An 11,562-nucleotide genomic window follows, 5' to 3' on the forward strand; every position below is an offset into this window, starting at 1 on the left:
GTGTGTGTGTGTGTGTGCACTCTGACCCTCTGGTCCTGCAGACCCAGACAGGGACTCTGAGGTCTTTGTGGTCTGTCAGAGCTGTAGGGGTCTGAGGGGTCTGACAGGTCCTGACACAGAGAACAGATCCACTCTGACCTGTGAGACAGACAGACAGACAGACAGACAGTTGATGTTGATGTTGTTGTTGTTTTGTTATATATTGATATATTGATGACTGATTATTGGTGGTCACCACATGTGGGGCCCCACAGGGGGAACGTGGCAGTCTCTGTGGAACCCTCGCCCGCAGGCTGAGCAGATGATGGAGGCGTTGGCTGATCCGCAGGCGGAGCAGGAAACCATCACCAGAGTCACAGGAGACTCCGGCGACGGCGGCGGCTCCATGACATCATCTGTGACATCATCACCATCATGAGACTGAAAGAGAGCGGAGCGTCTGATTGGTTACCTGAGGACACTGCTGGTACTTAACACCCTTACACCCCTTAAAATCAAGAAGGCCCTAGTTGGGGTCGCGACCCCCAGGTTTGGACCCACTGGTGTAAACAGATTTGGTTATGGATATTAAATCATCCGTCTTTGCTCACTGATCTCCGCCTGTCTCACACTCAGCTGTGTATAAACTGCAGGTTATCCACTTCTTTTAAAACAGGAACATAATAAAGACAGTATTTGTTTCTTCTGAGCAAGTTTGAAAAGAAACTTCTAACAATGAAAGTCCTGAAACAAAGACTCTATGTTTTTACAAACTTAGGAAAATCAAATCAGACCACTTGCCTTTCAGGGCTTCCGTAAGGTTGGGCTATAGACTGTTAGTATTACTTTATTGGTAACAGACACTGAACCTTGGGCGGGGGGGCCACGCAGCTTCTACCTGAGAGTCCTCTCACTTCATCTTCTTCCAGGTAAGATCTCATCTTTCAGCGTCGCCTGAGGACCAGACGAAACCCAGGGAGGGGACACCCGGGGGGCGGGCATAGACACAGGCAGTCCTGAACAGAGCACTGTGGGCTGCCATTGGCTCAGACATGCAGTTCCGGCCCGTACAAATCACAGAGCTGTTGGTTCCTCCCCAGCTGCGGCGGTTTCCCAGCAGGCTTCGGTTTCTTCAGACACGGTGGACGTCGGTGTTCGTTCTCCGCCAGGGCTTCCTGCCTCCCGCTGCGACCTGCTGCACGCTGCGGTCACACGCGCGGAGTCCGCCTACCGGCCTCTCACCTCACGGGACTCCTAGGCTGGGTGGCTTCAGAGAGGAGCAGGACAGAGGGACGCTGGCGGGCTGGGGGCCCGGTCCGACAGAGATCATGGTTTCCCGTGCGATCACTGGAGGTGGACAGGCACCCGAGTTCGCTTCTCCTCGCCGGGTGAGCACGTCCTTCAGAGTGCCCGCAGGACGGATGTTGAGTTGGTGTCCGACGTCCCGGGAGCTCAAAAGACTGCCATGGACGAAGGACCTTGATGTAGACGGAAAGTGGACCGGAAGCAGCGTGAGTCAACAGGTGTTCCCGGTTTGAGGACGGGGTCCCACACCAGGAGGGTGATCAGCAGAGGCAGGTAGAACCAAGGTGAGAGAGGAGGAGAAGCGAGGAGGAGGAAGAGGCAGGGGGGGACAGGCAGATGAACACATCTCCTTCTGCGCTGTAGTGTGATCGGTCTGCGGACACAGGTGAGTCAGTGTCACTGGGTTTGGGACGAGGCTGAACGGCAGGGCAGAGAGCGCTGGTGGGTGGAGGCGCAGCTGGAACACACAGCCTGATTGGATTGCAGGCCGGACCTGAGGAACTCAGGCACGTAGGACATACCAGGTAAACACAGATGGGCCACTGTTTGTCAGACAGGAAACGCGGAGCGCGGTTGGGGCGGACGGGAGCCGCCCGGCTTGGTTTCGGGACCGCACCGACGGTTGGCCGTGTACTTTTGACGACCCATCGCGCCGGGCAGGACGGAGACGGACCGGCCGACCGAGTAAAATCCCAAAACTGAAACGGTTGGGTTCGTCAAGCCCTCCCCGTGTTGCGGTGTCGGCTGTGAGGGGCGTCAGCCGGTCACAGGAGCACGGGATGGTTGGACGAAGACATTACATGTAGAGCAGCCTGGTTGGAGACCGGTGGAACGAGGGAGTTTAAAGGTGGTGGCTCGGTTCGGGGCGGAGCGAGTGTGAGGAGGTGGGAGCGGAGAGAGGACGAGGGAGGCCTGGATGTCTCTGCTCTGATTGGAAGGTTGGAGAGACCGGTAGAAGCGGGAACGCCGGCAGGGAAACATTAAGTTTACCGTGGCGAAACCAGAAACATCCGCAAGTCAGCACCTGTAAACACCATCCGCATCGGAGCCATCAGAACGCTGGATGAAATGTGATGTCACCCGGGGGTAACGACAGTAAGACTCTGCCGTTAAACCACGTCTCCAATTGGGCCTCGCTGGACGTCAGTTTCCTGTTGTGCTGTTAAAGCTTTACATCTGGGTGCTTGATTATAATGAAACCGTTTTACTATTAAAAACTACAGGCCAGCTCACAGATGATGTCATGTTCATTCTTATTGCGCTGATAGAAAGCTGACTGCAGCCTACTATCTCATGTATAACCGAATACATAGTCCTGCCCCCCTTTTTATTGCTCCAATCCACATGTGAGCCAAGAACTGCTCAAACTTCCTCCGTTCCTGTTTGTCTCGCGATCCAGACGATTAATCAGTTATCTCATGAGCCACAACAGCTAAATGCTAAACTGTCAGTAGCCTTTCTGATTAGTGGACGGCAACGATACTTTTCTTTTAAATCCTTTTTTTGTTTTTTTTTGGGCCTTTTCCATGCCTTTATCCTTACAAGATAGGGCAGCTGAAGACAGACAGGACAGCGAGGGGCAGAGAGAGGGATGACAACCCAGCAAAGGGCCACAGGTTCGGATTGAAACCACGGGCCGCTGCAGCCCAACCCAGACATGTGTGGCCAGCTCTAACCCGACTGCGCTCACGGGCCCCGACCGATCTCCTTTCAATCTATATATCAAAATTGTGGTCCGGCTTTCCGACATAGATTACGCCTAGCAGCTGGCCTCTTCCAGGACGGGAAGAGGAGGAAGGTTCTTTACTCCAGTGGTTTTAACCGGCCATCAGGCTCTGGTTATGGTGAGGTGCCTACCGTTGGGTGGACCGTTCTTCTCCACTACCGGTTGTTGGTTTCCCGTACGGTCCCTCGTTGGTTCCTGTAGCTTTAATGTCGTTGATGTTTACCAATAACGGGGTGGGGTTCTCCGCTTACCGAAAAATTGAACAGGGTCCTCAGAAGTCCGAATCAGTGACGGACGTTCATCACGGACATGGTCTGAGGAGGAGACAGTCCTGATCCGGAGCTCCTTCAGCTGAATTTAACCTGCAAGACGAAAAAAACACCGACCCGGTTTTAAAACTGGATCCGTTGTGGTTCCTTATGTGTCCTGAGTCCGGACCTGATCCAAGAACCTCCTACGAGGAGGACTACAATGAGACTGGGTGGGTTGTGTTCCTGTGTCAGAGCCCAGAGCACTTGGTGCTGCCGTCGGTCCAATCAAGAAGCCAGTGGGCGGGGCTTGTTTCAGACCGGGATGAAACTGAGGGGCTGTGTCAGGTATCAGGACCGGTATCAGGTGATGTGGGGTTAGTGTGTGTAGCGACGGTGGATCTACCCTGAACCCGTGTTGCGACAGGCAGAGTCAGCAGGTCGATCGGTGTTGGGCTTTTTCTGCCGTCTCAGTCAGCGACTGTTTGATTCTGCTGCAGCTGCTTCGAGCTTCTTCATCCTCATGCTGGATTCAGAAAACTGCTCCGACTGCGACACCGTCTGCTCTCACACCACACACACAGCAGAGTACACACACCACACACACAGTGTACACAACAACACACACACAGTGTAACACACCACACACACACAGAGGGGTACTACACACACACAACACACACAACAACAGACAACACACACACAGAGTACATCACACACGACCACACAGTGTACACACACACACACACAGTGTACACACACACACACCAGAGTACACCACAGACACACACAACACACACACACACAGACAACACAGAGTACACACACACACACAACACACACCACACACACAGTGTATCACACACAACGACAGACACAGTGTAGCATCACCACATCGACCACAACACACACACACACACACAGACCACACACACAGTACACACACTACACAGCACTGTCAGTAGTGACCTTCAGCCTAATGGTAACAGCCATCTCAACAACACACACTGTATCTTTATTTGATTTATTGATCAGTAATACACTGTATCTTTATTGATTATTGATCCTGTATTTGGACGGCCTTTGTGAAGCTTTACTTGTGTCTTCTAAAATGTCCTCCATCCTCTTCTTCAGTATGTTGAACTAAGATGTTGTAAGACTGCTTAATACTCCCATCCTCTAGCAATTGAAGTCGCAGAGAGAACAACGTCCTGGCCAGCCTGAAACATACACACACACACACACACACACAGACAGTACAGACACACGCAGACACACACAGACAACAACACAGACATCACACAGAAGACATCACAACAGAGACACACACAGACACACCACAGACAGACACACAGCACACATTTTGACAGACAAGAACACACCACAGACAGACAGACACACACACAGACAGACAGACACATCCACCACAGACAGACACACACACACAGACACACACTAGACACACACAGACAGACAGACCAGACAGACACACAGACACAGCACAGAAGACAGAACAGACAGGACACACAGCAATCACACAGACAGACAACATTCAAGACATGACGACCTACACACCAGACAGACACACACAGACACACACCAGACAGACAGAAACAGACAGACAACAGACACACACAGACAGACCACACACAAGACAGATCACACACACACAGACACACCACAGACACACACACCAGACAGTACAGACACACACAGACATCACCAGCAGACAGACCACACCAGACAGACACACACAGGTGACACACAGAACAGACAGAACACACACAGACAGACAGACACACACACAGACAGACAGACACACACACACAGACACACCACACAAGACCGACAGACCACACACACACACACACAGAGGTTGTTGTTGTATGTTGTTTATTCTCTCAGCTCTGAGGCAGTCTCTTGTCTTCACAATCCTTAGTTACTGGTCTCCATGTCCAAGTCATCTCTGTCTGATGGTGTCTCTGTGCCGCTTTTGATTGGCTGAACCAGGTCCTCCACATGCTTCTTCAGTTGTGCAATGCTTCAACTGACAAACAGATAGCCTGAGAGAAGAGGAGGTCACACATTAACCACTGAGCATTTCTTCAGATTACCGCCCACTGTTAACTGCAATCGGAACCCTCCTCATCGTCACTGCCCCCGGCACACTTGTCGGCCCCGGCACACTGTCGCCCCCGCAACACTGTCGGCCCCCGGCACAGGTGAAACTAATACCTGTGGGTTCAGTGTGAGCCATGAGCTGACAGTCCTCTACAGGTGAGCTGCTGCAGGTGAAATCAGAAGAGCTTGAGCGGCTCAGATGGGTGGAGTCTGCAGAACTTGATGGGAGGAGTCGAGACGCCTCCCCTGAAGAAAACAAGACACATCAGAATCAGTATGAAGCTTTATTGTTGTTACTGTAACATTTATGTCTTTCATTCTCACAGTTTCAGCTAGCGTATCCTGTCCTCTCTGTCTGTCTCTCTCTCTCTGTCTGTCTTCTCTCTCCTTCTGTCTCTCCTCTCTGTCTCTATGTCTGTCTCTGTCTCCTCTCTCTCTCTGTTCTCTCTCTTCTCTCTCTCTGTCTGTCTCTCCTGTCTGTCTCTGGTCTGTCTCCTCTGTCTTCTCTGTCTGTCTGTCTGTCTCTGTCTGTCTCTCTCCTCTCTTGTCTCTCTGTCTGTCTCTCTCTCTGTCTGTCTCTCTGTCTCTCTCTTCTCTCTGTCTCTCTCTCTGTCTCTCTCCTGTCTCTCCTCTCTGTTGTCTCTGTCTCTCTCTCTCTGTTGTCTCTTTCTGTCTCCTCTCTCTGTCTCTCTCTCTGTCTTGTCTCTCCTCTCTGTCGACCGTGGGCGGCGGCTGTTGAGGATCCGGTGACATCTGGTGACCGTCACTACTGCGATGGGCGACACGGCAGGTCGTCCACACAGAGCTCATTACAGTCCTGACACCAACATCTGATGGCTGAGGACCGCGTCACAGCTGCTGCACTGAGGACAGAGGACAAGTAGAGCAGAGAGCAGTAGGAACAGAGGACAGAGGACAGAGGACAGAGGACCAGAGAGCAGAGGACAGAGAGCAGAGAGCAGAGGACAGAGGACAGAGAGCCAAGGAACAGAGAGAAGAAGCAGAGGACAGAGGACAGAGGACAGAGCAGAGGACAGAGAGCAGAGAGCAGAGGACAGAGGACAGAGACAGAGAGCAGAGACAGAGAGCAGAGAGCCAGAAGGACAGAGAGCAGAGGACAGAGGCGAAGGACAAGAGGACAGAGACAAGGAACAGAGGACAGAGGAACAGAGAGCAGAGGACAGAGGACAGAGAGCAGAGGACAGAGAGCAGAGGACAGAGGACAGAAGCAGAGAGAGAGACAAGAGAGCAGGGAAGAGAGCAGAGGACAGAGGACAGAGGACAGAGGACAGAGAGCAGAAGCGAAGGACAGAGGACAGAGGACAGAGAGCAGAGGACAGAGAGCAGAGGACAGGGACAGAGAGCAAGGACAGAGGACAGAGAGCAAGAGAGCAGAGACAGAGAGCAGAGGATCGAGAGCAGAGGACAGAGAGCAGAGACAGAGGAAGAGAGCAGAGACAAGAGGACAAGAAGCAGAGGAACAGAGAGCAGAGGACAGAGGACAGAGAGCCAGAGGACAGAGAGCAGAGAGCAGGACAGAGGAGCAGAGAGCAGAGACAGAGACAGAGAAGCAAGAAAGAGGACAGAGAGAGCAGAGAGGCAGAGGACAGAGAGCAGAGGAAAGACAGAGAGCAGAGGACAGAGAGCAGAGGAGAGGACAGAGGCAGAGGACAGAGGACAGAGAGAGAGGACAGAGGGCAGAGGACAGAGGGACAGGAGCAAGAGGTACAGAGAGCAGAGGACAGAGGCCAAGGACAGAGGACAGAGGGCAAGAGGACAGAGGACGAGAGCAGAGGACAGAGGAAAGAGAGCAGAGGACAGAGGACAGAGGGCAGAGGACAGAGACAAGAGGACAGAGAGCAGAGGACAGAGAGCAGAGAGGACAGAGAGCAGAGGCACAGAGGGCAGAGGACAGAGGCAGAGGCAGAGGGACAGAGGACAGAGAGCAGGACAAGGAGAGGAAGAGAGCAGATGGACCAGAGCAGAGGACAGAGAGGCAGAGAGCAGAGGAGCAGAGAGACAGAGAGCAGGAGGACAGGAGGACAGAGGACGAGAGCAGAGAGCCATGAGGACAGAGGAAGTAAACCCTCAAGATATAAGCGTACTGGTTCACTGCTCCACCTTTTAACTGGAAACATCTGATACACTGTAGTCTGCCACCAGGGGGGCCTCTCACATCCCCAAACAGTAAATGAAACAGGAAGCAGCGTGGGGGATCATGGGAGTTTGAATTACCTGCTGACTGGACGTGGTTTTTCCGGGCTCTGCTGGCTCCTCCATGCTGAGGAGGACGAGATTGTCCTGAAGACAGAGACAGACATCAGACTCTGACCTCTTCCACTGTGTTTGAGGACCAGAAACCCTAAGAGGACCTGTTGGACCCCAGGATGAACGGCTCTGGAGTCTGCTCTCCCGTTAAAACGGCTGAAACAGTGGATCCTGTGAGACCTTCCTGGACCTGATCCTATAACACCTGGTTCTATCCTTCCATTGAAAAGGGACAATGGAGCAGAGAGGACAGTGACTTTTCCAGCAGATTGATCAGGATTCAGTTGTTTCCCTTCTCCCCTGATGGCTCCCCATTATTCTGTCACACTGAGCCCGACAGTGTGGGGCTCGGACCCTGCCGGGGCTCGGACCGCTGCCGGGGCTCGGACCCTGCCGGGGCTCGGACCCTGCCGGTCTCGGACCCTGGTGCCTCGGACCCCTTGCCGGGGGTTGTGGTGTCTCAGTCTGACGGAGTCCTCCATTGACGGTTTCCACCAGGTCAAACATCCAAACAGGACGTGGTCCGGTGCATTCACAGACTCACGTCAAACCACATTTAAAGAGAAATAGGTCCACCCCCCCCCCAACTCTTCTGCTCCTGTAAACATTTATTGTGTTACAAAGAGTCACACACACAACACACACACACACACACACACACACACACACACACACAACACCACCACACTACCGGGGGGGTGTCAACCTCGACAATGGGAATCGCGGCTGCTTCCAAGAGACTGACGTTAGTTAGTCAGTTCGAAACTTTAATGGTTTAATTCAGACAGGCAGGCAAGACAGGCAGAACAGACAGGCAGACCAGGCAGACAGGCAGAACAGGCAGTGCAACAGACAGGCAAGACAGGCAAGACAGGCAGGGCAGACAGACAGGCAGACAGGCAGACAGGCAGGCAGACAGGCAGGCAGACAGACAAGGACAGGGAGGCAGACAGGCAGACAGGCAGACTGTCTACATATCGGTTCTTAAACTCACCGTCACATCTGCGTCGTCCGTTTTCGACAAAGCTCCGCCTTCAAAAAGATGAAAACAAACTCCCGTTAAACTTCGTTAAACTTCGTTAGACTTCGTTAGACTCCCGTTTGTTGCTCCGGTCAGTGTGGTCCGGGTCTACGGGTCGGACCTGGTCCTGACTGTAGTCCTGTATGTGCAGACCTTTTGGACCCCCTTCCACCGTGAACTCAGCGCTGACCCAACTTCCTGCCTGGGTTTTTCACAATAAAGCTCTTCTACTGCTTCCTTGTGTTTGCAGTCTCCACTCTTGTGTGTGCACAGCGCACCCTACCGTACAGCACTGTACCTACTGTACAGGGGTTATTCATGTGAGTTCATACTGTTGGTTCTCAGTCAACACTTTTCTTGATCAGAAGATAATATCCAACTCAGATTATTAAATCCAAATTAGGTCAAACAGTATTATTATTATTTTATATATTATTCTCCAGGTGAAAAGAATAACACTTTATTATCTTAACAGACAAACAAAGCCCGAGTCAGAGTTTTGTCTCAAAGCATCTCCTTTTATACTCTTCAGTGTTCATAAGTCCTGCCCACTTTCCAGCTTGTATTCACCGATGACATAATGGTGTAAATGTCTGGAAATGCCCGGACAAATCTATCAAACGGGGGATTTTCCACTCTAATGGTCCAGTTCAGCAATCCTGCACCTGCCGGGTCTCCGCTCTCTTATCAGTAAACTCGCAGGCTTCTTGGCCTTAACATTTTCTTTTTACTCTTCTTTCTCCAAGATTGCACCATTAAAATCTAATTTGCTGTACTTCTATTTTTTAAAAACCTTTTATTACTATTTTCTTACACCATTATATTATAGACTTTATAAACTTTATAATGTGACCAGAAGCTTGTGTTACAGTCATTCACATACTTCTGGTACAAACATTACTTGTTTCTTGTTACACATTCAATATGTTCTACACATTAAATCAACCTTTCACTAAAACCATGGTGCTTACTACTTCATTAACAGTGTGCTCACATAAAATCATCTTCACTTAAAACATAGCGCTTATACTTACACTTATACATACTTGATTTCCAGCATTAAATGTTATTCTGCAATATGATATTAGTCTGTTATCAATAAATGAATAAACACTTTATTCTACAATCCCGTGTTTAAAATGTAATCAGTAACTTATGACAATGTTAAACTACTCTGATTACTTCTGAAGAAGAGATGATGAACAGATCTGACACAACGCACAAACCTCCATCTTTTATAGCCAGCAGGATTACATCCGAACCTCCACCCAGTAACATCCAGTCGAACATACTGGTGTCCGAATGGCGTCCGGCCTCAGGCCCCGCCCCCTCGTACCAACAGCCTCCTGCAGCATCAGATCTCCTTCATCATTTCACACCATTAGATTCTCTCCATTCTGCATTTTTACACAGTTTCATTGTCACAACATGTTTGTTCTTTTGTTGTGTTCACTGTCTGTTACACTGATTATTACACACTGTTTCATTCTGGTGCTACAATCTTCATACTTATACTGATTATTATATATATATTACACTAATATATATATACACACTACACTTTTGGATTACCTCAACAACAAATATAGACCAGAAAGCTCAATAAGAAGTATTGATCACAGTGTTTTACATTTTACTGAATCTAACTGGGTCACCACAAATACAGTAAAATAACAGAAAATAACAGTAATTTTCTATAATTAAAATACAGTTTTTAGCTTTAATTTTACATTTATTGTTTTATTTGTTAAATTAAAGATATTTACACTGTAAAACCAATGCAATGAGCTACAAATACAGGTGAACACTGCTATAATACAAATAATCAGGCTTAAAGAAGAATGCTGTTATTATTTGATTATTATTATTTTAATCTGAATTTTTAAAGTTATAGAATTATAAACTGACGCCATTAGCAATTAGCCATTAGCAATTAGCCATTCATTTACAGATGTGGTTTTTCACACAACAACAAGCTTCCTGCACAAAGCTACAACCACTCATCATGTTTTCAGTAACCAGGCTTAATTCAGCTCCGCCTCTTGGGGGTCAGATGAGAAGATGAATGAATGAATATATGAATGAATGATCTTTATTGTCATTATACTCCTCCCCATGTAGAAATAAAGCAGTAGCAGGAAACAGCAGTAAAAGCCGGAGCTGCTAACAAGTCTCTGAGCTAGAGTCCGAGTCAGGTCTGTAGTCTCTTCTGGTTGTAAAGAGCGTTCTATCATCTGCTGCATCCCTCCGGTCTGCTTCCAACACTGCACAGCTACAGTCAGTGTAAGAGTACAACCATACAGTAGAATTACAGAGTCTCCAACTAATGACCGGTTCTAATCTAGTGTAAATGAACACATCCTCCCAGCCTCTCAACCCCAGTGTAATGGTAACCTAATAAACCTATAACTCACTCAAGGAACCACGTCAGTCCTGGAGCCTCCTTCAGAGGGATTTCTAAGTTAGATTCCTAAGTTTTAGCCTGCTCGCTGAATATTTTCTTTTCCCTTTATTGCAGTAATATTTACTCTCTGTGCTGGATGGAAACAAATTCAAGTCTGACAAAGACACAAAAAAACAAATCTGCTCTCGGTCCTTTTATTCAGATTGTGTGCATCGTTACAATATCAAAGACAGACGAACAGCACGCAGACGGCAGAGGCAGGACAAGAATGAACAACTCAGTCCAGACCAAAACCTCAGACCCTAAAGCCAAAAGTATAAAATCAGAGATCATTAAAGAACAAATTGATTAATAACATAGAGTTACATCAAATATAAAAAGATAGAGGTTGTTGAGTATTGTTGTTGCTGCGGTTGCTGTTGTCGCTGCTCGCTGTCCCCTGTCGTTGCTGCTGTCGTCGTCGTCACCGTCTTTTTCATGATCGTCATCG

The 11,562-nt window shown here is 49.2% G+C and overlaps 2 protein-coding genes across 2 annotated transcripts in view; one reads left to right on the top strand and one right to left on the bottom strand.

The window, feature by feature from the left end:
* LOC118336544 (E3 ubiquitin-protein ligase TRIM33-like) overlaps positions 1 to 1,018 on the bottom strand; it is a 1,942-nt gene extending 924 nt beyond the window's left edge. Inside the window, exons 1-3 of the mRNA XM_035673213.1 lie at positions 878 to 1,018; positions 236 to 420; positions 27 to 138 (exon numbers count right to left, since the gene is read on the bottom strand). Of these exons, the coding sequence (XP_035529106.1) occupies positions 27 to 138; positions 236 to 387 (264 nt within the window). The 5' untranslated portion in view covers positions 388 to 420; positions 878 to 1,018. The remainder of the gene's footprint in view (positions 1 to 26; positions 139 to 235; positions 421 to 877) is intronic.
* The window catches only part of LOC118336472, a 744,338-nt gene that overhangs the window by 140,062 nt on the left and 592,714 nt on the right, over positions 1 to 11,562 (top strand). The window lies entirely within an intron of this gene.

This window comes from Morone saxatilis, unplaced genomic scaffold, assembly GCF_004916995.1.
Source record: "Morone saxatilis isolate NCDOM2014 unplaced genomic scaffold, NCSU_SB_2.0 Contig24, whole genome shotgun sequence".
NCBI lineage: Eukaryota > Metazoa > Chordata > Actinopteri > Moronidae > Morone > Morone saxatilis.